This window comes from Gadus morhua, chromosome 1 (assembly GCF_902167405.1).
Source record: "Gadus morhua chromosome 1, gadMor3.0, whole genome shotgun sequence".
Classification (NCBI taxonomy): domain Eukaryota; kingdom Metazoa; phylum Chordata; class Actinopteri; order Gadiformes; family Gadidae; genus Gadus; species Gadus morhua.
The window spans coordinates 4850980-4878859 of record NC_044048.1 but is presented as its reverse complement, the minus strand read 5'-3'; the positions used below and the strand labels follow the sequence as shown (position 1 = coordinate 4878859).

General features: G+C 49.0%; 1 protein-coding gene across 1 annotated transcript in view; it reads left to right on the top strand.

The window, feature by feature from the left end:
- dnah1 (dynein, axonemal, heavy chain 1) overlaps nt 1-27646 on the top strand; it is a 48392-nt gene extending 20746 nt beyond the window's left edge. The window contains exons 42-78 of the mRNA XM_030357584.1: nt 2417-2577; nt 2740-2897; nt 3115-3288; nt 3607-3636; nt 3902-4080; nt 5560-5790; nt 6168-6364; nt 6803-6938; nt 7137-7345; nt 8594-8765; nt 9061-9252; nt 9596-9706; nt 10028-10213; nt 10392-10583; nt 10688-10855; nt 10969-11160; nt 11523-11654; nt 12410-12535; nt 12796-12915; nt 13230-13379; nt 13465-13625; nt 13932-14157; nt 14780-14975; nt 15292-15443; nt 15556-15752; nt 16668-16812; nt 18293-18451; nt 19718-19849; nt 20008-20178; nt 20310-20489; nt 20791-20967; nt 21361-21531; nt 21990-22120; nt 23011-23155; nt 23647-23853; nt 25453-25687; nt 27450-27646. Of these exons, the coding sequence (XP_030213444.1) occupies nt 2417-2577; nt 2740-2897; nt 3115-3288; nt 3607-3636; nt 3902-4080; nt 5560-5790; nt 6168-6364; nt 6803-6938; nt 7137-7345; nt 8594-8765; nt 9061-9252; nt 9596-9706; nt 10028-10213; nt 10392-10583; nt 10688-10855; nt 10969-11160; nt 11523-11654; nt 12410-12535; nt 12796-12915; nt 13230-13379; nt 13465-13625; nt 13932-14157; nt 14780-14975; nt 15292-15443; nt 15556-15752; nt 16668-16812; nt 18293-18451; nt 19718-19849; nt 20008-20178; nt 20310-20489; nt 20791-20967; nt 21361-21531; nt 21990-22120; nt 23011-23155; nt 23647-23853; nt 25453-25687; nt 27450-27571 (6123 nt within the window). The 3' untranslated portion in view covers nt 27572-27646. The remainder of the gene's footprint in view (nt 1-2416; nt 2578-2739; nt 2898-3114; nt 3289-3606; nt 3637-3901; nt 4081-5559; nt 5791-6167; nt 6365-6802; nt 6939-7136; nt 7346-8593; nt 8766-9060; nt 9253-9595; nt 9707-10027; nt 10214-10391; nt 10584-10687; nt 10856-10968; nt 11161-11522; nt 11655-12409; nt 12536-12795; nt 12916-13229; nt 13380-13464; nt 13626-13931; nt 14158-14779; nt 14976-15291; nt 15444-15555; nt 15753-16667; nt 16813-18292; nt 18452-19717; nt 19850-20007; nt 20179-20309; nt 20490-20790; nt 20968-21360; nt 21532-21989; nt 22121-23010; nt 23156-23646; nt 23854-25452; nt 25688-27449) is intronic.
- The last annotated feature ends 234 nt before the right edge of the window (nt 27647-27880 follow it).

The window sequence follows — 27880 nt, the reverse complement described above, 5'->3', positions numbered from 1 at the left end:
GATATATTAATCATAGACTAGGCTACTGTTATATTTAAAACAGCAAAAACCGAGACATGTTAGAAGTCAACAGCAACATAATTTATTGCAGCAATTTAGAATTCCAAAAATACATGCGCAGCTGAAATGTACCGATCAAACGCCACGTCACAAGGCATATAATAAAATCAAATGATTCCATTCTCTTGTGTCGGAGGTCGCTTTCGAGCTGCACTTGCTGTCTCCCTCTGATTTTAATTCAACCATCGTAGTTCAAATGTCCTCATATTGTTTAATGACAGAAGAATACCATACATGAATCATGCTGAGACCAGCAGGTGTCTGAGAATTTCTACGAACATCCCTGACCATTGTTCATTTGCGTTTGTAGCCTACACTCAGACATGAACTCATTATTGCATGCGGGTGCCTTCATTCATAAAAAATTTAAAACATTCAGGAATATGCAAATTATTCTTAAGAGGTCTAGACTCTGTGCGCAGCCCCGCCTTCTCCAGTCAACAAAGAAAGCCCGCGCCGTGACGAACGGGGGATTTTGCTCCCTCGGTTTTACACAGGAAACTTGAGATAAGCCGGTGAAATCGCCGGGCGTGCCATGCCGAACCGGCTTGGAAGTATAAAAAGGCCTATACATCCTCCTGCCCAACAATATGGGCAGGATCTAGACCAAGCTCTCCTAATCAGGTCAGCAATAGCCGTGTGTCAATGCCCAGCTTCTGCGTTTGAATGATAATGAATGCATTTTTTATGTTTACACCAAAGATTCTAGACTAGAGAGTGCGCGCCAATCAATGAAACCTTATGCGGAATCAGATAAAGAAAAAAAATAAAATAATAATAATAATAATAATAATAATAATAATAATAATAATAATAATAATAATTGATCGAGTTACAGAAAACCCGGTCAAGAAAGATGAGAAGAATTCATAGAATTCGAAGGCAAACCCATGCGTCTAGTTTGCTTAGAAGCGATATCAGTCATTAAAGATATCCACTTAAGTCGCCACTACAACTACTACAACTGCTTGTTGGGTTTGAGTTCATTGAGTTGTTGCACTTAATGTTGGGCCACTGTTTTTCAGTTTTTTGACTTCATTGAATGATGATGTATGTGAGCCCTTTGCACTGATAAAAATACCGACCATTCATGTGGCTGTTTGAGCATGGAAAACATGAAATGAATGTATGTTGGTTCAATTAACATACCGTACATAGGTTATGATTCTGGATGATTTTTTAGGTAGTGACCATCCCCAAAATGCACCAGAATACAGGAAATCATATCTACCAAATTCAAAATTGTGTAGCTTCTCTCAGCTCACGTTTAGTTGAAGTGTGCAGTCATGTGGCCCTTCGATGGTTATGATGAAAAATGTGGCCCTCTTTATCATGAAAGTTACCCATCCCTGAAATAGGAAGTGTAAGAGGTGAGGATTCTCGTAAGACTACAAGCACTAGTCCCACTGACGCTACAGACCTATTAGAGCAGTGCCAGTGGGTGGGACTTTACCAGCAGAAACTAACATCCACAGCGTCTGAAGCTAAGCTAACAGAGGCTGTTGATAAAACTGAAGTAAAATGGCGGAAGGTACTGGATCTGACAAAGAAGATGGCACCATGCAAAAGTTCACCATTTCGAAGTTCACCAACTAATACTCTTGACTAGAAATGTTGTGTGAAATGGATTTTCAAGCAGTCTTGCGGTATCAGCTTGGTAGATGGAACAGCGAGGTGTCCAATAGGCGGAGATCTAGATCAGCAGGAGTGGCCAGCGAAGCTGTGCATCGTGGTGCATGGTGGGAGTTGTTGTCTTCAATCCACAAGCGCCAAAAAGTCACTTTCTGCCTTTGCTTGGTCATGAAGGCACCAAATTAGAATTTTATTTTATTATTCGACTACATATAGGACCCAATTTCAATACATATTCATGCCTTCACCGGTGAAATGCTCCTTTAAAATATGGAATTATTTGAGGGGGGAAAATGCCGTGAAAAAATATACGCCCAGTACGTTCAGGATTATGACTGATAAAGTTTTAATATTTGTAGCGTTCATATTGTTGTGGTCTATTCCTTTCGTAGGACACTCGATACTTGATGGTGAGATATTTGAACCCGTTTGAACCCTATTTTACTGCGACATTCCTGCGTCTCCCCCTCCTACAGAGCCCATTTCAGCACTGTGTCAGTGGACAGTTACAAGCCTACGAACGTTGTTAGCGCAGTGCACCCGCGTTCATGTTAAGAGGGGTTTCGGGAAACGCTCCAAAGAAATGTACAAAGGTTCGCACGATCCTTCGTGAGAATGATCGTACGAGCTTGGATCCGCCGTTATGGCTCTAGTTCATCTGAATGAAGGAGCTAATTTGTGTGTTGTGATTTATCGTTTCGCCCCCTTAACCTTTGTTGTGAAGGTCCTGTGTGTTGGTCCCACCGGCACAGGGAAGACCCTGACCATGTCAGACAAGCTGCTCAACAACATGCCCGCTCAATACGTCACACACTTCCTCAATTTCTCGGCCCGCACTTCAGCCAATCAGACTCAAGATTACATCGACAGCAAATTGGACAAGAGGTACTTACTGGCAATATGCACTATCACACAAGCTTCACTTTTATACTCATTATAGTCCAGTACATAAGATGACCTGCATTCCAACAATACATACTCTCCCTTAACTCAGCCTGTGTTTCTCTGTGAAGTGTATTTATTGATGTATGTGTGTACGTCTGTCAGACGTAAGGGTGTGTTCGGGCCTCCGCTGGGCAAGAGCTTCATCATCTTCATCGATGATCTGAACATGCCCATGTTGGAGACCTACGGCGCCCAGCCTCCCATAGAACTGCTCCGCCAGTGGATGGACCACCGAGGCTGGTACGACAGGAAGCAGATAGGTAAGACAGGAAGCTACATATCATTCATGCTGCAGGTTCCGTTTAAGCCTCTGGCTCAACTGAGCATACTGGCGCTCGCAGACTATGGACATTGGCGCTCAAACCCGGTACCCTTCGTCTGGGGGTCAAACATCCTAAACACAAGCCTACCCGGCCCCTTCTGCTTGCAACAAGGAATGTAATGACCTATCTCCTGTTGCTATTACGTCCAACACAGGAACCTTCAAAAAGGTGGTGGACATTAACTTTGCGTGTGCCATGGGCCTGCCCGGAGGTGGACGCAACCCGGTAACGCAACGCTTCACGCGCCACTTCAACATGTTGTCCCTGACCCAGATGGAAGATGCCAGCATGAAGACCATCTTCTCTACCATTCTAGGGAGCTGGATGGGTGAGTAGTGTGTGTGTGTGTGTGTGTGTGTGTGTGTGTGTGTGTGTGTGTGTGTGTGTGTGTGTGTGTGTGTGGGTGTGGTGTGGGTGTGGGTGTGCTTTTCTGTGTGTACGTGTGTGTGTGTGTCCGTGTATGTGTGTGTGTGCGTTTGTGCGCGTGTGTGTGTGGGCTTTTCTGTGTGTACGTGTGTGTCCGTGTATGTGTGTGTGTGCCTTTGTGCATGTGTGCCTTTGCGTATGTGACCATGCATGCATGCAGAGGTGAAGCAGTGACGAGTCTTGAAGCTTGCATCCTGTCTTGTTTTCCCCTCCTTTTCAGATGGACAGATGAGTCAGAAGGCACCTGGCGGTAAGGCAGGGAAAGAGAGGAAGCAAGTGAAGTGAGGGCATAGCATTTAAAATGACGCGAGCCAGTTTCAGCGCAGGGCGTTAACCACGTCTGAAGTCTACATTGACAAGACAGAGGGTATAGCTGAGCTTTACAATCATTGATCAGGCAAGCTATTACCGTAGACGTAATAATTGATTTACAGTTGAAGATGCTCTCTAGACTCTCCCTCCCTTCATCTCCTCTCTCCACCTCTTCATCTCTTCATCTCTGTGTTGTTCACCAGTCCCTGTCCCGACCCTCCAGCCCCTGAACAGTCCTCTAGTAGATGCCACGCTGAAGGTCTACTCCACCATCACCTCTCAGCTCCTGCCAACACCCGCCAAATCCCACTACACCTTCAACCTGCGGGACCTGTCCAAGGTCTTTCAGGGCGTGCTGATGGCCGAGGCCTCCTCCGTAGAGGTACGTAGTCCAAGCGTTCAACAATGTATGGTAATAGGTGCTGGAATGAATTCCCCATGGTTAATGTGACTAGGTTTGACTCCCAGCTGGTAGGTTATGGGTTCTGACCTCAAGGTCCACAGTATACCTGAAAGAGTCCCTGGGCAAAATAATTAACCCACAGCTGCTCCTGACATACCAAACCAACGTCGAAGAAAAAACAACGACTGTTGCGTCACCTCGCATCGCCTGAGACTTGGCCAAAACATTGCACTTGATCACACTGCACTAGAGACAATGGCCAACTAGCAAGGTCTGTATTTATCTTTTAAAAAAGGGACAACTGTGGCCCAGGAAGGCGGATGATAATGAAACAAAGCAGCGTTTGTCCACAATTTCACACCACTCTCGCTCTGACGGTTTCGTAATATACTTCTGTAAATTGGTCGAAGATGAACAGCCAATCCGAGCGACTAAGCAGATGCCTCGTAACTCCAGTTTCTGCAGGACATACCACAGAAATTAGGGCTACAGACGCTCACCGACTGCACCATATTGTCCTGCAGCCGACCGCTGGCCTGGTGTGTCAGGGTCTTTAAAGATCCCATATCATGTTTTTTAGGGTTTAATAACTGCATTTGTGGGTACTACTAGACAATGGGGTTACATCCTGTATGTTGGAAATGCGCCTTATTATTCTCCAACTGTAAACCAATTTCAGCTTCCTTCAAAAACGATCTGTTTTGTATCATGTTGCTTTAAGGCCGCAGTCCCGAGTAGCCCACTCTGTTGCGATTGGTCGAACGCTTTGCGCGAGCGTCGGCAAATTCACAACCCAGAGAAGTTTTAAACATTACGGGTAGCCGGGAGGTAGGACTTCTGCACTTCAGCCCCTCCCACTTCACAGTCTGACATTCCATTTATTACAGAAGTAAAGTTTCCCCCTAGATATAGATAGATAGATAGACACTTTATTGATCCCTTGGGAATGCTCCTTCAGGGAAATTCAAAATTCCAGCAGCGGCTGGAAACCCCTGGCTCGGGCTTCGATTTTTCTAGCTAAGCAGACGTAAAACATACGAGGGGTATTTCAGACGCACGTTCAAGTTAATTCGAACTTTCCTAATGCGGCCCCCTCCTCGGCCTCACATCCCTCCTACCTATATTGAGTTCCAAGAGGAATCTCAAGCCACCATTAAGAGTGCAAGAAGGGGGAGGTTATTTTCAATAAAATAGAAGTAAGGATAAATTGACCCTAACATCATGATATAACCCCTTTAAAAAGGAACCTTATCTGTTGATCCACCTTTGTAACATGCTTCAGCTTTTGTCCGTCAGTTTGGTTTTCCTATTCACAGATAAAATATGCATAAAATAATCAACTAAATTAATCAAGATTGTGCGTTTTGCTACTACTTCATTGACCAAAACAAGTTTTATATTATAGTAAGTTGATTTACTAGTTACTGACTCCAGCACTGCTGTGATGATCTCCCCCAGGACAAAGTGCAGCTGCTCCGGCTCTGGTACCATGAGAACTGCCGGGTGTTCCAGGACCGCCTGGTCAGTCCCCAGGACAGGGACTGGTTCGACCGGCTCCTGCAGAGCTGCATGGAGGAGCTGGGCTGCAGCGTGGAGGAGGTGGTGCCCTCCAGGCCCGTCCTGTACGGAGACTTCATGACCCCCGGCACGGACAACAAGGTCTACGCACCCATGGACAACCAGGAGAAGGTATGATCTCCAATGTCTGGTCCTGCACAAATAGGAATAACTGCTTCTAAAAAATTATAGAAATATGTATTTAAATAACCTGTGGTTGTAGTGTGTGGGGGGATGGTTTGGGGATTGTTGATTCCTCCAGGTGTTGTTTTAGTGTGTGTGGGGATGGTTTAGAGGTTGTGGATTCCTCCAGGTGTTGTTGTAGTGTGTGTGAGGATGGTTTGGGGGTGGTCATCCTCTGGGTTTTGTCCCTGAGGCTTCGGTACTGTTCCCCTGACGACAGTATCTCAAACCCTTTCTGGTGGGGGTGGCTGGGGTCCCTGATGATTCTGAGGGCCGTCTTGCCCCACCGGGCCCTGTAGGTGACGCTGTTTGTCCGTCCTCCCCAGCTGGTGCGCGTGATGGAGGAGTACATGGAGGACTACAACCAGGGCAGCACCAGCAAGATGAGGCTGGTGCTGTTCATGGACGCCGTGCAGCACGTGTGCTGCATCAGCCGCATCCTGCGCCAGCCGCTGGGCAACGCGCTGCTGCTGGGGGTGGGGGGCAGCGGACGGCAGTCCCTCACCAGGCTGGCCTCCCACATGTAGGAGCACAGCACACACGCTCGGCTGCAAGGCTGTGTGTTAGCCTCTTCCAGACACTTTCCCCACACTTCCGCACGCTTTACACTGAAGCAGTGGTACCCTGCTTGGTTTAGAACTCCTGAATCGATCTTCTTCAGGTGGAGAAATCCACAAACTTTGATACACACATGCTCTAAATTAATTGACTGGAACTGGATTGGTGCTTATACACTTCAATTAGTGCGTAAAGATAAAATATTCGTCACCTCTCAAGCTTTTGTTTATGAGCTGATGCTGATTTTCTCCTTATTGTGGTGGTCTATGTGTGTGTGTGTGTGTGTGCGTGCTTGTGTGAATGTGTGTGTGTGTGCGTGTGTGTCTGTTCGTGTGTGTGTGTGTGTGTGACTGTGTGTGTGTGTGTGTGTGTGTGTCTGTGTGTGTGTGTGTCTGCCCCTCAGCTCGGATTATGAATGTTTCCAGATTGAATTGTCTAAGAACTATGGTCAGACTGAGTGGAGGGAAGACATCAAGGGCATCATGCTGAAGGCCGGCCTGACCAACCAGCAGATCACCTTCCTGTTTGTAGACACACAGGTGTGTGTGCTGTGTGCTCACGTGCATTCATGTGTGTATGTGTGTTTCTTTTTGTAATGCAGGCTACCAATACTGACTAATTGTTATGCAAAACAACTTAGCTAAGTGATAAAAAACCTTTTCTCATTGACGGTTAGAACTGTTCCAGATATGCTTTTCAGCCTGTCTAGGAGTGATGGGTGTCTCTGATCCCCCCAGATAAAGAGTGAGTCGTTTTTGGAGGATGTGAACAGCATCCTGAACTCCGGAGACGTGCCCAACCTGTACGCGTCCGACGAGCAGGAGCGGATCCTCAGCTCCATGAAGCCGGTGGTGCAGAACGCGGGCCAGCAGCCCACCAAGGCCAACCTGATGTCCGCCTACATCAAGAGGGTCCGCAGCAACATCCACACAGTGCTCTGTATGAGGTGAACAACTCACATCAACTCTGCCTAGAACGCTTGTTTATGATTGTAACGACTCACCATGAAGGTCCTAAGACCCCAAGGAGTAGACTCCTCCCACTCGCTCTCCAGGTTCATGGTTCACAGGGCTTCATTGCCATGGAAAATGTACATTTATGTTGCCAAAGCACAACAATTCAATAGGATAGAACATTAGAGCGAAAAATCCATTTTCTAAAAATGCAATGTAATAAAAACATTAATGTATATACAATGAAAAGAGAGCCTATGATCTTAGACTATGTGGTAATGGGCTAGAATCAGATGATTTTTCTTCAATGAGCTCTGTAAATCTCTCTTTCTCTGCATTTGGAGAACAGTCAGTCTTCTTAAGGGAGCCAGGTCTGTCTGTGGTGTCCCTTCTCGATGGCAGACTGTACCTGGTCGAGGATTTCTTTAGTTTTGGGTCACGGTAGTCAGGTATTCTGCAACTGTGTATTCTCTGTTAAGGGAGACATAGCATTGAAGTTTACTCTGGTTTTTGGTGGATGTCTTCCAAGGTGCCAAATATTTGTCCTTTTGTTTTCTTATAATTTGGTTTGGCCCGTGGTGGTGGTTGTTGTGTGTTGGACAGAGTCCCAGGACAAGCCGGCTAAGGGGAGATTTTTCTGGGTCTGACATTGTGGGTGAGGGCCTTATTGTGGAGTGTGTTGCTGAAACTTTTGTTAAATTTTTATAACGATTGTATATTGTCCTAATTCTGCTCTACAGGCATTATTATTATTATTATTTTCTCTGGGTGTGTGGTTTCCTGTGATGTTCATGTTTCTCTCTCTCTCTCTCTCTCTCTCTCTCTCTCTCTCTCTCTCTCTCTCTCTCTCTCTCTCTCTCTCTCTCTCTCTCTCTCTCTCTCTCTCTCTCTCTCTCTCTCTCTCTCTCTGTCTCTGTCTCTCTCTCTCTCTCTGTCTCTCTCTCTCTCTTTCTCTCTGTCTCTCTCTCTCTCTCTCTCTCTCTCTCTCTCTCTCTCTCTCTCTCTCTCTCTCTCTCTCTCTCTCTCTCTCTCTCTCTCTTTCTCTCTCTCTCTCTCTCTCTCTCTCTCTCTCTCTCTCTCTCTCTCTCTCTCTCTCTCTCTCTCTCTCTCTCTCTCTCTCTCTCTCCCCCTCCCTCCCCCTCCCTCTCTCTCTCTCTCTCTCTCTCCCCCTCCCTCCCCCTCCCTCTCTCTCTCTCTCTCTCTCTCTCTCTCTCTCTCTCTCTCTCTCTCTCTCTCTCCAGTCCCATTGGGGAGGTGTTCAGGGCCCGTCTCAGGCAGTTCCCCTCCCTGGTGACCTGCTGCACCATAGACTGGTTCAGCGCCTGGCCCCAGGAGGCGCTGCAGTCTGTGGCCACCTCCTTCCTCAGCGAGCTCCCCGAGCTGGAGGCCAGCCCCGCAGCCATGATAGGACTGGTATGGATGGCTATGTGTGTGTGAGGGATAAGGGGCTCTTTTGACAATGTCAAAGTCAGGAATTGTCTTGTACTCCGTCAACATCGGTTTGTAATGTTAATGTCCTAGACGAAGTATGCACATTATACCAAACTTTCCTTTGCTATGAATTCTTCAGTTGTTCCCCTTAAAAAGCAACTTCAAATATCCTAAGCTTCCAAGCCATGTCCATGTCAGGGGCCCATACGTGGGGCCCTCCTGGGCCGTTAATGCCCAGAGTATACCGGTCTCTGACCACGTTCTCCCTGCTCCCCAGACCTCCATGTGCATGAGGATCCACCAGACGGTGGCGACCAAGTGCGGGCAGTACCTGGCCGAGCTGTCACGCCACAACTACGTCACGCCCAAGAGCTACCTGGAGCTGCTCAGCGTCTTCTCCTCTCTCATTGGCCGCAAGAAGCAGGAGCTCCACAGCGAGCGGCAGCGCATGAAGACCGGCCTCGACAAGGTCGGGCCTCACTGAAGCTCTGCACTGCATCACGTTTCCTCTTGTGTTGTTACGCCCTTCATAACTATCATAGCAGTAAACAGCCTTTCCTTGTCAGGTCCAAGTTCTTACTTAGCATCTTTGGATTCTAATTTAGAATAAGAGAAAGAAATAAAGAATGGACTGTCAAGTACTCAAATATGCATAAGTGGCTCAAGGAGGGTATGTATATCGCACATGTGATATTGACCATTGAAAATGTCGAGCTATTACACGCATGCACATTTAAATATGAACTTGCTGGAGTGTCCCTGCTTGGGAGGGTTGTTGACCGGGTGATGCGCGACGCTGTGGCTCCCCTCAGCTCCTCAGCACGGCCGACGACGTGAGCAAGATGCAGGAGGAGCTGGAGAACATGGGGCCTCTTCTGGAGGAGGCAGCCAGAGACACTGAGGCCACCATGCAGCAGATCAAGGTAGGAGGGAGGCAGATACCACCTTACTAACCATCCTGAGGGTCTCGTTTTAGGTCTTCTGCATAGTTTGCTGCTGCATAAGTTGTGTCAAATTCACCTTTGTAAAAAATGTCTATCTTGAGCGTTCCTTTGGACAAGGTTGTCCTGTTATGTGTGCGTGTGCGTGACACTGACACTCCAGTTCTTGTGCATTTTTCTTCATCCAGTAGATAATCAGGTCATGGCAATATGAACGAAAACCAAAAAGTCTGTATTGAGATAACTGATGTCTAGCTGTGCCAGTGACAGGGGGGGGTGACATGTCACACCTGCTCCTACCAGGAAGACACGGTGGTGGCCGAGGAGACGCGCACGGCTGTGCAGGCCGAGGAGGCCAAGGCCCTGGAGAAGGCCCGGGTGGCAGGCGCCATCGCGGCGGACGCCCAGAAGGACCTGGACGAGGCCCTGCCCGCGCTGGACGCCGCCCTCACCAGCCTCAAGTCACTCAACAAGAACGACGTCACGGAGGTCAGGGCCCTGATCTGCCACCACGCCATGTGATGCTGGGATTATAGAGGAGCACCTGAAAGGATTGAACACGTATTCACAAAGTCCACCTCGCTGTATAGGGGGCAGGATAGTCTCGTAGTTGCGTCAGATAGATAACCTTCCTTGTGAACAGTTGAATATATAGATCTTTCTGTAGGTGCGTGCGATGCAGCGCCCTCCACATGGTGTGAGGCTGGTGGTGGAGGCGGTGTGCATCATGAAGGGCATCAAGCCCAAGAAGGTAGCAGGCGAGAAGCCAGGAACCCGGGTGGACGACTACTGGGACCCGGGAAAAGCTCTGCTCCAAGACCCGGGCAAGTTCCTGGATGGCCTCTTTAAGTTCGATAAGGTAGGGAAACAAAGAGGAAGAAGAGTGTCTGCTAATGACCAAATAGTTAGGAGCTGTTGAGCGCCAACATTTGTGTACCCGTAAATGTCGTCCTTTTCCCACAGGAGAACATTCCAGATTCTGTGATCAAGCTGGTACAGCCATACATCGATAATGAGGAGTTCCAGCCAGCCTCAATCGCCAAGGTGTCCAAGGCCTGCACCTCCATCTGCCAGTGGGTGCGCGCCATGCACATGTATCACTTCGTGGCCAGAGCTGTGGAGCCAAAACGGGTACGACCTGGACCTCACACGGCCCGATAGCGGGGCACCGCTGCCGACACGGCGCTCCTAGCACACCCGCTCGTACTCTTAACTCAACGTCCGACTTGTACCTGTTGCCGCAGCAAGCGCTGCAAGGCGCCCAGGAGGACCTGGAGGCCACCCAGCTCATCCTGGACGATGCCAAGGCCAAGCTGTCTGTGGTGGAGGAGGGCATCACCGCCCTGCAGGCCAAGTACCACGACTGCCTGGCCAAAAGGGACGAGCTGCAGGCCAAGTGTCTGCTGTGTGAGGGCCGCCTGGTCCGAGCAGACAAGGTCTGATATGTACACAAGTAAACGTCCATATTTAGGCCCAATCCCATTTCTACCCCTTACCCCTTCTCCTTACCCCTCCCCCTTGTTTTGAAGGGGTAAGGGGTAAGGGTAAGGGGTAGAAATGTGATTGGGCCTTAGTCTAAGAGTAATGAAGAAGTCCTTACGCGCCATGTGTGGAATCATTTGGCAAAACCGGGTAGTGTTCCCTTTGATGTTTTACAATAATTGCGAAGGAAAATCTGAATCCGGAAATGATTGTGTAAATAACGAGGAAATTGAATGCAGCAGTCAGCTGACATGACACGCGCCATTGAATAGGAGAGGCCTTCATTTCAGTGTTACTGGGGCTATCTCCTCTTTAGCTGATTGGAGGACTGGCAGACGAGAAGGTGCGCTGGAAGGAGACGGTGAAGCACCTGGACTACATGGTCAACAATGTATCCGGAGACGTGCTGCTGTCTGCGGGCTTCGTGGCCTACCTGGGGCCCTTCACTGTGAGTCTGAGGTACCTGGCTACATGGCCTATCTGGGGCCCTTCACTGTGAGCCTGAGGTACCTGGCTACGTGGCCTATCTGGGGCCCTTCACTGTGAGTCTGAGGTACCTGGCTACGTGGCCTATCTGGGGCCCTTCACTGTGAGCCTGAGGTACCTGGCTACGTGGCCTATCTGGGGCCCTTCACTGTGAGCCTGAGGTACCTGGCTACGTGGCCTATCTGGGGCCCTTCACTGTGAGCCTGAGGATCCTCCAAGGATCTAAAGTGGCTTCATCTGCTGAACTCTTTATGATACTTCTATAATAGAAATGAAGGTTTGTCACTCATTACATGCACACAAGGCAATCATCATTTCATTTTATTTGTAACCTATGCACAATGTTTGAGAAGATCTAATAAGGTAGTATAATAAAAATAAAATAATTTATTGAATGAACACACACACACACACACACACACACACACACACACACACACACACACACACACACACACACACACACACACACACACACACACACTAACAAAGACACACACACACACACACACACACACACACACACACACACACACCCACACACACACAAACCCCCACACACCCCATCACAAACACATAAAAGATATTAAAAAGCAGACTCACACATACAGATACACACAAAATCTCCCCAACACACTTGAAGACTTGATGTTGAGTCCTGTGAGAGAGCAGTGGCCCCTGGCCTGTGTGGTCCCTGACGTTGACCTCTGACCTCAGGGGGAGTACCGCGCGGCCATGGCTGAGGAATGGCTCCATGGCTTCAGAGAGCTCAGCGTCCCTCACACACAAGAACCCAGCCTCATCAGCACGCTGGGAGACCCCGTCAAGATCCGGTCCTGGCAGGTCAGTCCCCCCAATCATCTATCTGCTTGTGTTAGTTCTGGGTGACTCTTATCTTTACTTCTGCATGTATTCATTTAATTCATATTATTTATTTTTTTCAAAATCACCTACATAAAGAGAGACTGGCTAACATTAAACCATACAATCAAATTTCGATTAACATAAAGAAATTTGAGCTCCCCGAGCACTTTATCGGATTATTAACATATCTATTGGAACCATAAAGCTTCACTTCTGCAGTGTCTTTCTACTGTGTGCAGATAACAGGCTTGCCCAAGGACAGCCTATCGGTGGAGAATGGGGTGATCACCCAGTTCTCAGCGCGTTGGCCTCTGTTCATCGACCCACAGGGACAGGCCAACAAGTGGATCAAAAACATGGTGAGGAGGCTGCTCCGTGCACATACCTGGCAATGGTCACAGAGGGCGCAAGAGAGACTATATCTTGACTGTTTTGTTATTGATTCATTAAGATTTCATAAAAAAAAAAGAACTAGATACATGTCTTGATGAGCAGGTAGTTTGGCAGCATGGTGGCTTGAGGCTTACAGGTAGACGTCATTAGGCTGCTGTTATTGAATCTACTGTATTTCAATTCGATCCAAACACCTCCGTGAAAGCCTCAGAGTAGCCTGAAGGGCAGTGTGTAAGTAGACACAGCTCCATCATCCGTGTTTCCTGCTCATGCACCCAAGGAGCGGGAGAAGGGATTGGATGTCATGAAGCTCAGTGACCGGGACTTCCTGCGCAGCCTGGAGAACGCCATCCGCTTCGGGAAGCCCTGCCTGTTGGAAAACGTCGGGGAGGAGCTGGACCCTGCTCTGGAACCCGTTCTGCTGCGCCAGGTGCATAAGCCCGCTCCTCTCCCGGAGAACCGTGCATGGTGCGTCGTACGGAGGGTGTGTAATGTTGATGTGTTGTGGTGCGTAGACCTATAAGCACCAGGGGACCACCATGATGAAGCTGGGAGACACGGTCATCCCCTACCACCACGACTTCAAGATGTACATCACCAGCAAGCTGCCCAACCCCCATTACTCTCCCGAAGTCTCCACCAAGGTCACCCTCATCAACTTCACCCTCTCGCCCAGGTCATTAGAATTAAGATGAACTAACAAAGCTTCTGGGAGATATAATTCAACTATATAGATAAGCTGGGAGTTCAAATTGAAAGCTAGTTAAAAAGTGTGTGTGTGTTGGTTTATATGAATGTGTGTGTGTGTTTATATGTGTATGCATTTGCATATGTGTGAATGTGTGAGTACGTGTGTGTGCATGTGTGTGTGTGTGTGTGTGTGTGTGTGTGTGTGTGTGTGTGTGTGTGTGTGTGCGTGTGCGTGTGTGTATGTGTGTGTGTGTGCGTGTGCGTGTGTGTGTGCGTGTGCGTGCGGGTCCAGCGGGCTGGAGGACCAGCTGCTGGGCCAGGTGGTGGCCGAGGAGCGAGCCGACCTGGAGGAGGCCAAGAACCAGCTGATCGTCAGCGGCGCCCGCATGAGGCAGGAGCTGAAGGACATCGAGGACCAGATCCTGCTCCGCCTCAGCTCCTCCGAGGGGAACCCCGTGGACGACGAGGAGCTCATCAGGGTGCTGGGAGCCTCCAAGATCAAGGCTGCAGAGATCCAGGTGACAGATTTTATGCGATGAAATTGCGGGAACTTGCAAAAATTGCGGGAACTTGCGAAAAATGCAGCTCTTCGATGACGTTCACTTCGCCTATTTATGTCACTTCATAACGTTCCCATTGCAACAGGGGGAAATGGCTGCTCTTGTGTGAAGTAAACCCAACATTTTTCAACTTTCTGCTAAGATATATGTGACTTTTTTCCAACGAAAATGCGGGGATTATGAAATCATGCAAGCCCCGCATATTTTGCACAGAATCTGCAATTTATGCGGTGAAAGTGCAGCATATTTGAAAGAATGCGGCCCTATTAGAGCCACAGAGGGCCTGTTCTGGGCCCGGGTCTCAGCTCTCAGCCCGGGCTGGATGGGGATGGGGAAGTATTAACTACACTGCAATATCTGCAATGTTCATCACATCGATAGTTTATTAAAGGGCTTAAACAAATTTATCCAGTCCGAAAAGTTTAAGTAACTCTTGACAATCCCTTTGGCAAGTTTACGGAGAAAAAGACTAATGCTTCACCAAATACAACCACCAATGTCCTACTATTAGTGATTTTATTTTTCAATGCAGTAGGACACCAATAACCACATGACACAACGAGCTAACCCTCTGCGGCAGGCTAAAGTGACTGTTGCCGAGGCGACGGAGAGGGACATCGACGCCACGCGGCAGGAGTATGTGCCGGTGGCGGTGCGCACCCAGATCCTGTTCTTCTGCGTGTCGGACCTCTCCAACGTGGATCCCATGTACCAGTACTGCCTGGAATGGTTCCTCAGCATCTTCATTGCCGGGATCGCAAACTCTGAGACCGCAGGTAAAAGAGGGAATGACTTATAAGTTAAACGAGGGTACACGATAGTCGGGAGGTTTGCGTGATTCGGGGTTGGAAATCCAATGTCAGCAGTCTACATGTAGGCGTCCTTGAGCAAGATGTCTCCCCCCTTCCTGCCATTAATGACTCCAGCATCTGAACTCATTGTAGTGAGATTCAGATACAGACATCCATTCTCTGTGCATGAAAGAAGCTTCTAAATCACATAACCCTCGATACTTCCGGCGTGTGCACCCATTAAGAGTGAAGGGGTTTTTAGTTGACCGTCAGAGAGTAACCCCCTTCCCGGCCTGCCTAGACACGGTGGAGCAGAGGATCGTCAACATCAACGACTACTTCACCTTCAGCCTGTACAGCAACGTGTGCCGCAGCCTGTTTGAGAAACACAAGCTGATGTTTGCCTTCCTCGTGTGCGCGCGCATCATGATGAACGACAACAACATCGACATGGTGAGGGAGCCTTCGATCCGACCTCCTTCAGGTCAACCGGTGTGCTTTTGATCATCAGTGTGTGTGTATGTTTCCGGTGTATGTGTCCTTATGTGTGAGTGTGTCCCCCCAGGCCGAGTGGAGCTACCTCCTGTCGGGGGGCATGGCGAGCCAGGAGCTGGCTAACCCGGCGTCAGACTGGCTGTCGGAGCGCGCCTGGCAGGACGTCCTGTCCCTCAGCGCCCTGCCCAGCTTCAGCGGCCTGGTCCACAGCTTCCCCACACACACGCAGGACCTCAAGACGATGTTCGACAGCAGCCAGCCCCACAGGTACCTCTTCACCAACACCGTGGTAAAGGTGTGTGGGACTGTGTTACTGCTTGTCTCAATACTTTCTAGGTTGTGTGTGCGCGTGTGTTACTCTGTTCAGGGTTGTTTCATTTTTGTAATTTTTTATGAATCTATTTTATGGTATTTCTGTTTTGGGGTTCCGTTTCCAAACACATATTCCAACCTATTGAATGCAATCAACCGATATCCAACCTAGGTTATAACAACGAAACAATCCTATTTTATTAAACCTCTTGGAATAAGTAGATTCTACAAAGCAGCTGAGTTATGCATTGTTGGATATTACTACGTACCACTGATACTTACAGAAGTATAATACTTTTACTTTTCCCTTCGCCCTGTATCTCAGAATTATCATGATTATTATTTCAGAATTCCCCAAAAACATCTAAGGATTCTGAGGTAAAAAGTAAAAAAAGTAAAAAATAAAAAATATATATATATCCCATCTCAGGTAAATGCATTACACCACAGCAGATACTAACAGCTACAATGGTCATCTTAAATTTTGGCCATTAGCAATTAAACGCTTACCCCATCTATCAGTCTTCAGATTTCAGGTGATTGATTGTAAGAAAAACAGGAATATCTTGCCTTATCCCGATGAGTTCAATGTGGTAGACAAGTTTTTTGTCACCTGACGTCACCTTGTCTAGCGATGACTCTGCAGACTCAAGATCTTGATGCTGGGGCAGACACAAGGTCTTGATGCTTGGGCATCACCAGGTCTCACCAAACGCTATTGTCCAAAGCGACTCAACGGTTCATCCACACAATCACACAGCCTTTCTCGGGACTCTGCCTGAAGGAATCAGTGCGGACGTCGGTCTGCCTTTCCTCTCTCTCGTGTCTTTCTGGCTCGGGTCTGTCTGACGGTGTCTGTCTGTGTGTCAGGGAGCCTCTCACTGGGCCGTTGGGCAGCACGCTGACTCCGTTCCAGAGGTTGCTGCTACTGCGCTGTCTGAGGGCCGACCGGCTGACCCACGGCCTGCAGGACTTTGTGTCCTCCCAGCTGGGACAGCGCTTCATAGAGCCACAGGTTAGATACATGTTGTATGCTGAATACGCGTCTGACACTTAGACACTAAGGGCCCTATTTTAGTATGACGTATGAAACGCGAAACACAAGGAGCATTGTTGTCGGATCTGGGTCGCTGTTGCTATTATAACAGCTGATAAATGAGATTACCAATGAGAGTTCCATCTACCATCCCCTAAGAGCCATGAGTGCATTTGAATTCGACGAGTTGATGTTTTGACAGGGCGTTTGCAGCCTCCCCTGAGAAGGATTCATGACCACATGAATTTCAAACTTCAAATGGCTCAGTTTATGTCCAAATAATAGGCCTAATTCACACATGGAATAGCGTTTTATGCTACAACTTCAGAAACACTGAGTCGTCATGTCAATTTCGGCAAAGAGAACTTAACACATAGCCCATGATATGCGTTCCTGTGGCCGTGGCTCTATTTACTGATATGCAGCAATACATTAAAAAACATTGTTTGTTACCAGTATTGTAAAGATTATCGTTATCGACACTTGTGTTTATAATAAGCATGTGTCCCCCCGTTAATATGCATTGCCATTGACTGTATTTTGCGTAACGTGTTTAGCATGCGTGTGTTTAAACAGATAGATGCACACATATAGTTGAACTGCGCACCAAACATCACCCGCATTCATTCATTCTTTTAAACACTAACTCGCGGTAAAACTTTTCTCAATCAAATCAAATACTCATCAATCCTAAAAGTTATGGGCTTGTACACGATGTCTGTGTCAAGAAAATATGTGTTTGCTGTACTATGTTTGCAGATGCATTATTTTAAAAGTACAACTTCTAACCGCTGTATCATTTGTTCTTTCCCAAATAATTTAACCAACGTTATCATTTACCCTAAAACAAGATTTTGTTTTGGAAGGCTGGGATATACCTTCGAGTTTTTTGTTGTTATTATTTTAACGCATGGCATACAGTGTTCATTCTTGCAGCCCTATGGAAAAAATCATAAGAAAAATCATAATATCTAAATTTGGCTAATCGTTTGCATGTTTGCGCTGTGTATAGCCTACGTGTGTGTACTACACTGCAACATAAGCCTACACACTGTGTAGGCTTATGTTGCAGTTCCGCCCTGCCATGGCACATCAAAATAGCAACACCAACTGTGCTATCCGCTAGTGCATTTAGACCAGGTACTTCCGGCCAGTGGCTCAATTGCTTTTTGGATCTCTAAAATAGAACCAAATATCATTTGCGCCGGAACACCCCTCTGCAAACTAGCAACGATACATGCGTCGGGGTGGAGAGTAAATTGCGCTGGGTGCAAGATAGGGCGACCCTTAATCATGTATCGGCCTCATGCATCTTTCTGCCATCATGGTTCTAAACGCTTGGTGGAGGAGTTCCACTTTCAGTTCCCCCACCTGGAACCAAGATGGAGCCTAGGGGTCTGCGGCCCTTTGGCCCGAGGGTGAGGAATGAACTAGTATGTGTGGTGGTGTCTCCACCCAGACCTCAGACCTGGCGGTGGTCTTCAAGGACTCCTCCCCCTCCACCCCCCTCATCTTCGTCCTCTCCGCTGGCACCGACCCCGCCGCAGACCTCTACAAGTTTGCCGACACCATGAAGTTCTCCAAGAAGATGAATGCCATTTCCCTGGGCCAGGGCCAGGTACAAGCTGTGGGGAACTCACTGGCCCTGAACGCCTCCCTCATCTCCCCATTCGTCCAAAACCTCCCTCTTGCTCTGTCTGTCTATCTCTGTCTCTCTCTCTGTCCCTCTCTATTTGCCTCTCATTCTACCTCTGTCCGTCTTTCACTCTCTATCTCTCTGTCTCTCTCTCTCTCTCTCCCTTTTGCCTCTCAGTCTATCTCTGTGTCTTTCACTCTCTTTCTCTCTGTCTCTCTCGGTCCCTCTCTGTCTCTCTCTGTCTGTCTCTCTCTCCCTTTGCCTCTCAGTCTATCTCTGTGTCTCTCACTCTCTTTCACTCTGTCTCTCTCGGTCCCTCTCTGTCTCTCTCGGTCTCTCTCTGTGTCTTTCTCCCATTGCCTCACAGTATATCTCTGTGTATCTCACTCTTTTTCTTAGTGTCTTTCTCTCTGTCTGTCTCTCTCTCTCCCTTTGCCTCTCAGTCTATCTCTCTGTGCCTCTCACTCTTTTTCTCAGTGTCTCTCTCTGTCTCTCTCCCTTTGCCTCTCAGTCTACCTCTGTGTGTCTCTCACTCTCTTTCTCTCTGTCTCCCTCTGTCTATCTCTGTCTCTCTCTCTCTGTCTCTCACTCTTTTTCTATATGTCTCTCTGTTCTCGTTTGAGAAGCAGGTCGTTGTCGTTTGTTCGTCTGGACAGGAAAGGTGCTAATTAGCCTGTGTCTATTTAAAGCTTGAGGACAGCTCTGTAGGTCACAGATGTGCTTGAGGAACACTACAGGACACGCAGAACAGCGCCATATCAAAACAAACAGAAAGAACGCAGCTCAGGCACAACCTATCTACTGGGATACTCCTACTCCAACTCAGACTTTGTGACACACAAATTAAACAAAAAACAAACAGATCTTCCCCTGGGAGAGACCTCATTCCCAATGGCCGTATTCCAGGATTATGGCCTTTTACATCAGCATGTTAATAGTGGCTGACCAGCTCCATTGTGCTGCAGGCAACAAAGGGGCCCTTCATCTCCGAGTGGAGATGAGGGACACAACTAACAACACAACATGTTGACGGTGACTGCCTCCTACTCAATTTGTGTCTTACAATTCCATGACCATGTGTTTATAAGACTAAATATTATTATACTCACTGTGCGTCTGTGGGTGTGTGTGTGTGTGTGTGTGTGTATGCATTCATATGCGTGTGTGTGTGTGCGTGTTTCTGCCTGGTTGTGTGCATAATTGTGTGTGTTTGCGTGTGTGCGTGTGTGTCTACTATCTGTCGATCAGGGCCCCTGGGCGGAGGCCCTGATGCACAGCGCCATGGAAACGGGTAAATGGTCGTTCCTTCAGAACTGTCACCTGGCGCCAAGCTGGATGCCCTCCCTGGAGAGACTGATCGAGAACATCCAACCGGATAAGGTCAGGACACTGGAGTCACCGCACACACACACACGCACAAACACAGACACACACACAGCATCTACTCACACACAAACACACACTCACCGATGGATACATCAGTAGATACGTCAATGTAACCCATTCCCAACCTGTATCCTGTGTTCCTGTTGCCTCAGGTGCACAGAGACTTCCGTCTGTGGCTCACCAGTATGCCCAGCAACAAGTTCCCCGTCTCCATCCTCCAGAACGGCTCGAAGATGACCATCGAGCCCCCACGGGGGATCAAGGCCAACCTGCTGAAGACCTACCTGAGCCTCACCGACGACTTCCTGAGCTCCTGCTCCAAGGTCTCACCCATCACGTCATGTACCCTGTATATTCTGACGCTGGATGTCTTGGCAGGGTAGAGTTGGCATGTAGATGTAGCTTCTCTTTCTCCCTCCCTTCAATCCCCTCTCTCTCATCTCTCTCTCTCCAGGCTCAAGAGTTCAAGTCGCTGCTCCTCTCTCTGTGTCTGTTCCACGGCAACGCCATCGAGCGCAGGAAGTTTGGCCCCCTGGGCTTCAATATCCCCTACGAGTTCACAGACGGCGACCTGCGCATCTGCATCAGCCAGCTGCACATGTTCCTGGACGAATACCAAGACATCCCATACAAGGTAGGCTGGAACAGTACAGTAGGTTACATTTCTATGCAATTTATTTCATTGCTCTTGTCCCTTCATCCTTAACCTAATCATCAATAATAAACTATTAAATACAATATCATAAGCTTAAATACAATATAATAAGCTAAACCTCCTTGCCAGCTTTTGATCAAATGATTGATTGGTAGCTACACTCATTACTGATCAGAAGTCCCTCTCCTTATGCTAGACAATAGTGCAGATCTCAAGTGGATGACCGTTTGTGAAACGAGAGCATGACCTTTTGACCTCCACACTCCTGTCTGGCCTCTAGGTGCTGAAATACACTGCGGGCCAGGTCAACTACGGCGGCCGTGTGACAGACGACTGGGACAGGCGATGCCTCCTAAACGTACTGGAGGACTTCTACTGCCCTGCCGTCCTCAGCCCCGGACACCTCTACACCGTCTCCGGGGACTACCGGCAGATCGACACCCAGTTGGGGATCCAGGTTGGACTCATCTCCCATCCAGCAGCTGTGTTACAGCACAACATCTGTGTGAACAGAAACTGCATGGGGCCGAGTCAAGTCCTGTCTCCTGTTTTGTTGCAGAGTATTATACCGCAAATAGTCCCCACGTGTTGATTTGTCACCTTTGCAGAGATTTTTAAATGCCACTAGCCGAGTTTATGGTCATCGGTTAAACTCTTGCGGATCAAAAAACGAATATTACTTTTACGAAAGTGAAGATCTGAGCTCGTCTGCCGTCAGACTAATCTAAAGTCAGTCCGTAGACACGAGGGTCTCATCGATGGGCAGATGTAGCTCCCGTGGGTCGGGGGTCGGCAGTGAGGTCTTGTAGAACCGGCCCTTAATCTCCCCATGCTCACGCTCCGTCTCCAGGACTACCTGGCCTACATCCGCAGCCTGCCTATCAACGATACGCCGGAGATATTTGGTCTCCATGACAACGCCAACATCAGCTTCGCCCAGAATGAGTCCTTCGCCCTGCTGGGAGCAGTGGTTCAACTGCAGCCGCGAGCCGCAGCCAGCGGGGGCAGGGCTCAGGAGGAGGTAAACACTCAGGGAACCCTCGTCAAAAGGAGAGGCTTTAGGAGTTATTAATTAGAGACATAGCCATTATTATTATCTTTAACTATTTTTCCATGAGTGGCCACCGTAGTTTTTATTTTAAGACAACTATATCAAACAAAAATTATTATTACCGTTATGTTTAAACTTGTTTTTGAACTGGAAACACTTTTCGCTTCAACAGGAACCATGTTTGCGTTTATTTATTTTCTACAACAAATGGTGGGGAAGATGGCGGTTGAGCCATCACCTGCCACAGTGGCTGGTGGATCTGAAAAAGAGTTAACTTTAGGCCCTGCAAGAGTCCCTGAGGCCCTGCTCAGTACCCACCCAGTGGTGTGTGTTTCACAGCCCCCATTGAACACGGGACTGCTTTCGCTGTGACCGGAGAGCAGACCTTGCCGATTGGTAACACACCCTTCTGTGTCTATGCGCCGCAGATCGTGGAGGAGATTGTGTCGGGGATTGTGGAGAAAATTCCCAAGCCTATCGATATCCGGGAGGTGCTGTCCAAGTACCCGGTCCTCTACGAGGAGTCGATGAACACTGTGCTGCTCCAGGAGGTGATCAGGTAATGATGTGAAGCTCTCTGTTGAATACTGCAGGGTAATGTAGTGGCTGGGGCCTTTCTCCCCGCCAGAAGGGCCAGGGTTGGATCCCCTCATGCCCACCAGTCTACCTGGAGCCGTCCCTAGGGCAAGATGCTTCTCTAGGACGCCATGACTTATTCACTTCTTGGTGACAGCTGAAGTCACTTTATGTCTGAATGACTAAATCACTGTATTGAGATCTGCATTTATCACTGTATGAAACCCCATTTATCCCTAAAACATTGTAGTGGTAAGACGACCATAACGTTGTTACTGTACATTATGTACACTTAGCCTGGCTCCGCCCGCCTAAGTACTTCTGCTCAATTTTCATTTCCCTTCAGTACTACGTCTGGGTCTGCGGTATGTTAGTGGGTTTTCTCCGTCCAAATTTTGTGCGTCCATTCAGCGAACAGAGGGAGTGCCAGAGAACAATGACATTAAAGTCAGCTCTCGTTGACAGACATCTTCGCGCACGGTGTTTGGTTTGTTTACATCCCGTGCGCAACGTGATTCCCGGCCAAACGTTAGCGATTGGTTATGGCAGATCCAGAGTGGCACTGGGCAGATCCAATAGTTTTAAACTTCAACAGACACCCGCCTTCAAGTGAGTTAACGTTAGTCAATTGAGTAGGTCCAGACCCTCTGTGCAAATTAAATGAAGTACGAGAGTCTGGTAGAGCCAGGCTAATGTACACTGGGCAGAAACCTCAAATCTATTTCGAGCAGCGGGAAGAAGATTGAAACCTGTACATCCTTTTTTATTCTTGCTTTCCCTCTCCCTTCTGTGGGCTTCTGGAAAGTTTGAGCAGAAGCTGGTTGGATCAATCTATCACTATCAAGCCCCCCTCTCCTCTGCTTTATCTATCAGGTATAACAAGCTGCTGGCGGTCATGTCCCAGACTCTGGGTGACATTGTGAAGGCTCTCAGGGGGTTAGTGGTGATGTCCTCTGAACTGGAGCTGATGGCCTGCAGCCTGTTTATCAACGCTGTGCCGGATGTGTGGATGGCCAAGGTAACACACTCAGCACTACATAAACACACACACACACACGCACGCACGCACGCACGCACGCACGCACGCACGCACGCACGCACACACACACACACACACACACACACACACACACACACACACACACACACACACACACACACACACACACACACACATTCATAGCTACAACAGATACTCGGATAGCACACACACACACAAATTTCGCATACAAAAAGACACTCAAACACATAGACCACAATCACACCCACACAAAGCATACACTCAGTTAACACACACAACCAGACACTCACGAACACACACATACAGCTGACAAATAGTTAACACGCAAACAGACACACACACGTGGCAGACAAACAAGCAGACAGAAACCCACACACGTACACAAACTGTACAGACAAACAAAAAACACTCAGAACACCAAACATAAAGGCCTGGTAGTGCCCTGGTGGTGCCCTGGTGCCTCCACCGTGCTGTGTCTCCTCCCTCAGGCCTACCCCTCCCTGAAGCCTCTGGCCTCCTGGGTGGCCGACCTGCTGCAGAGGGTCGGCTTCATGCAGCGCTGGATCGCTGAGGGCCCCCCCGCCGTCTTCTGGATCTCTGGCCTCTTCTTCCCCCAGGCCTTCCTCACCGGGACGCTGCAGAACTACGCCCGCAGCTCCCGGCTCTCCATAGACACCATCGGCTTCACCTTTAAGGTCCTCGTCACCTCTCTCGCACCACCCTCTGTTTCCGTTTCTCTCTCGCTTGCTCGCAGCTCTGGGCCAGGAACCACATTGCCAGCCCAGACTGGACAATAAAGTCGTATTCCATTCTATTCTATTTATCTTTCTTTCTCCCTCTGTTGCTCTCTCTCTCTCTCTCTCTCTCTCTCTCTCTCTCTCTCTCTCTCTCTCTCTCTCTCTCTCTCTCTCTCTCTCTCGCTCCCCCTGTCCCTCTCACTCTCGCTCTCTACCTCTGTTTTTCTCTCTCTCTCTCTCTCTCTCTCTCTCTCTCTCTCTCTCTCTCTCTCTCTCTCTCTTTCCCCTTGTCTCTCTCACTCTGTTTATCTCTCTCTCACTCTCTATCTCTGTGCACACTAAATCTGAGGGGATGACTCTCAGCAGGAATCCAGCGACGGATCCCACCACTCGCGAGTGAGGGTACGATGGAACGTTAGATCGGCCGGAGAATCGGAGCAGCGGGGGCGGTATTGCGTTCGCTTTACTGCAGCGTTGTGAGGAAAAGAGTGCTGGGCCACAAGGCAAAGCTCTCGATCTACCGGTAAATCACCGTTCCAACCCTCACCTATGGTCACGGAGAATGGGTGACGACCGAAAGGACGAGATGTGGGTACAAGCGGCCGAGATGGGTTTTCACAGGATGGCGTCTCCCTTAGGGATAGGGTGAAAAGCTCAGCCCTCCGTGAGGAACTCAGAGTAGAGCTTGAGGGGGTTCATCTGGTGAGGATGCCCACTGGGGGAAGACCCAGGACTAGGTGGAGAGATTATATCTCCACACTGGCATGGGAACGCCTCGGGATCCCCCCGTCAGAGCTGGTCACTGTGGAATGGGAAGTCTGGGACCCCCTGCCAGAGCTGCTATCCCCGTGACCCGAACCCGGATGAGTGGTTTTGAGGATGAGGACACACACAATGTGAATGAGTCTGGGTGGGAAGTCGGTGAGGTTGGTCAAGTGCAATATCAAGTAATTTCATAATTTGTTTGACATGACGACGGCAGTGGGATAAAGGTATTTGCCTCATTAGGATTATTGGCGAACCACTATTTCTAAAGCAGCTAGCAATCACAACATTAACAAATTAAAATTGCATTAAGGACCACATAAAATGAACTTCAGTTGAATTTAACATCAATGAAACATTTTGAATACCAAAACATACCATGAATGTTCAGCCTCTCTCTTTCTCTCTCGCTCAGTCTCTGTTTTCTCTTCATTGCAACCTCATTGGCTGTAGAATGAAGTAAGAACCACCACCATACAGGAAACAGTTCTGCCTTGTTGCTGTTTCCATCCTCTTCTCCTCCATCGCTCCCCTTACCTCCCCTCCTCCTCCCCCAGGTGATAACTACCCCCCCAGCCACCTCCATCGCTCCCCTTACCTCCCCTCCTCCTCCCCCAGGTATTAACTACCCCAGCCTCCTCCATCGCTCCCCTTACCTCCCGTCCTCCTCCCCCAGGTGATAACTACCCCAGCCTCTGACATCGCTCCCCTTACCTCCCGTCCTCCTCCCCCAGGTGATAACTACCCCAGCCTCCTCCATCGCTCCCCTTACCTCCCGTCCTCCTCCCCCAGGTGATAACTACCCCAGCCTCTGACATCGTGGAGCTGCCGTCCCGGGGCTGCTACGTCCACGGGCTGTACCTGGAGGGGGCTCGCTGGGACTCCCACACCGCCCAGCTCGCCACCTCCCGGCCCAAGGAGCTCTACAGCGAGATGGCCGTCATATGGATGATCCCCCAGGCCGACTGCAGAACCCCGGTCAGCGGGGTCTACATCTGCCCCATCTATAAGACCCTCACCCGGGCGGGTAAGTACACACAGCGGGGGCATTTACTTGTAGCCAATTGCCGGGAAGACTGTGTGCGTGTATGTGTGTGTGTGTGTGTGTGTGTGTGTGTGTGTGTGGGAGGGGGGGGGTGCGTGTGTGTGTGTGTGTGTGGGGGGGGTGGGGTGTGTGGATGGATGTGTGTGTATGTGTCTTCCCTGGTTTTATTACTTATCCCAGAATAGGCCCGGTTAGTGTCAAGTTTCAGAAAGCTTCAGAAAGTGCAGCAGTGCATTTTCCAGCTTGGAGCCAGCATAGTGAACACAGCGTAGTGAACACAGCACAGTGAACGCAGCGTAGTGAACGCAGCGTAGTGAACGCAGCGCAGTGAACGCAGCGCAGTGAACGCAGCGCAGTGAACACAGCGCAGTGAACACAGCACAGTGAACACAGCACAGTGAACACAGCGTTGTTGACCACAGCGTAGTGAACACAGCGTAGTGAACACAGAGTAGTGAACACAGCGTAGTGAACACAGCGTAGTGAACACAGCACAGTGAACACAGCGTAGTGAACACACAGAGTAGTGAACACAGCGTAATGAACACAGCGCAGTGAACACAGCGTAGTGAACACAGCGTAGTGAACACACAGAGTAGTGAACACAGCGTAGTGAACACACAGAGTAGTGAACACAGCGTAGTGAACACAGCGTAGTGAACACAGCGTAGTGAACACACAGAGTGGTGAACACAGCGTAGTGAACACAGCGTAGTGAACACAGCGCAGTGAACACAGCGTAGTGAACACAGCGTAGTGAACACAGCGCAGTGAACACAGCGTAGTGAACACACAGAGTAGTGAACACAGCGTAGTGAACACAGCGTAGTGAACACAGCGTAGTGAACACAGCGTAGTGAACACAGCACAGTGAACACAGCGTAGTGAACACAGCACAGTGAACACAGCGTAGTGAACACACAGAGTGGTGAACACAGCGTAGTGAACACAGCGTAGTGAACACAGCGCAGTGAACACAGCGTAGTGAACACAGCGTAGTGAACACAGCGCAGTGAACACAGCGTAGTGAACACACAGAGTAGTGAACACAGCGTAGTGAACACAGCGTAGTGAACACAGCGTAGTGAACACAGAGTAGTGAACACACAGAGTAGTGAACACAGCGTACTGAACACTGCATGATTTAGGCAGCACAGTGTATATAGCATAGTGTACAGGCTGGTGTCTGACGGACGTGTACCGGCCTTGTAGCAAGAGGCTGGAGATTCAGGTGAACCAGAATGTTAAGTCATGATTCAGCAGAAACAGATTCAGCTTTTCCAATACCATGATAAGACTACTCTCAGTGAAGGCTAACTGTTAAATTGGCTTCAAGTAGTCTGGCAGTCTGCCTTTGGTAGCCCTCTGCCCATGATGATGTACTGAAGAACCCACTATGCTTCAACCAACCAGAGCACTGAAATGGCACAGAGTCTCCCCAATCGATCACGTTCGCAGGGTGCAATATATGACATCTTTTAAAGCCTGAAATGAACGCACAATTGTCAGGTTCAACATAGCCCTTGAGGAACTCGTTCCTGGAGGTTGAAGTCAGCTGAACTCCTGACTGTCCGGGGAGAGGCTTGCTCTATCCAGAGTCCTGGTGTGAGGTTAGTGATGTCCTAACCTGTGTGTGTATGTGTGTGTGTGTGTGTGTGTGTGTGTGTGTGTGTGTGTGTGTGTGCGTGTGTGTGTGTGTGTGTGTGTGCGTGTGCGTGTGCGTGTGTGTGTGTTTCCCCTTCAGGCACCCTGTCCACCACCGGTCACTCCACCAACTATGTGATGGCGGTGGAGCTGCCGAGCGAGCGGCCGCAGAAACATTGGATCAAGCAGGGGGTGGCGCTCGTCTGCGCCCTGGACTACTGACGATACACACACACAGATACACACACACGCAGAGAGACACAACCCCAAACACACACACACACACACACACACACACACACACACACACACACACACACACACACACACAGATACCTACACCCCCAAACACACACAAAGACACACACACCCCCAGACACAGACCCCCCCCCCCCCCAAACACCTTTCCCAGTTAGTCCCACAGAGCTTTGTTATTTGGAAGTTTTGTTTATCAGCTAGAGGAAGATAAGGTTGGACACTGAAACCAAAGCCTAAATGGATTTTGGATCCTTTCTCCCTCAAAGGTACATG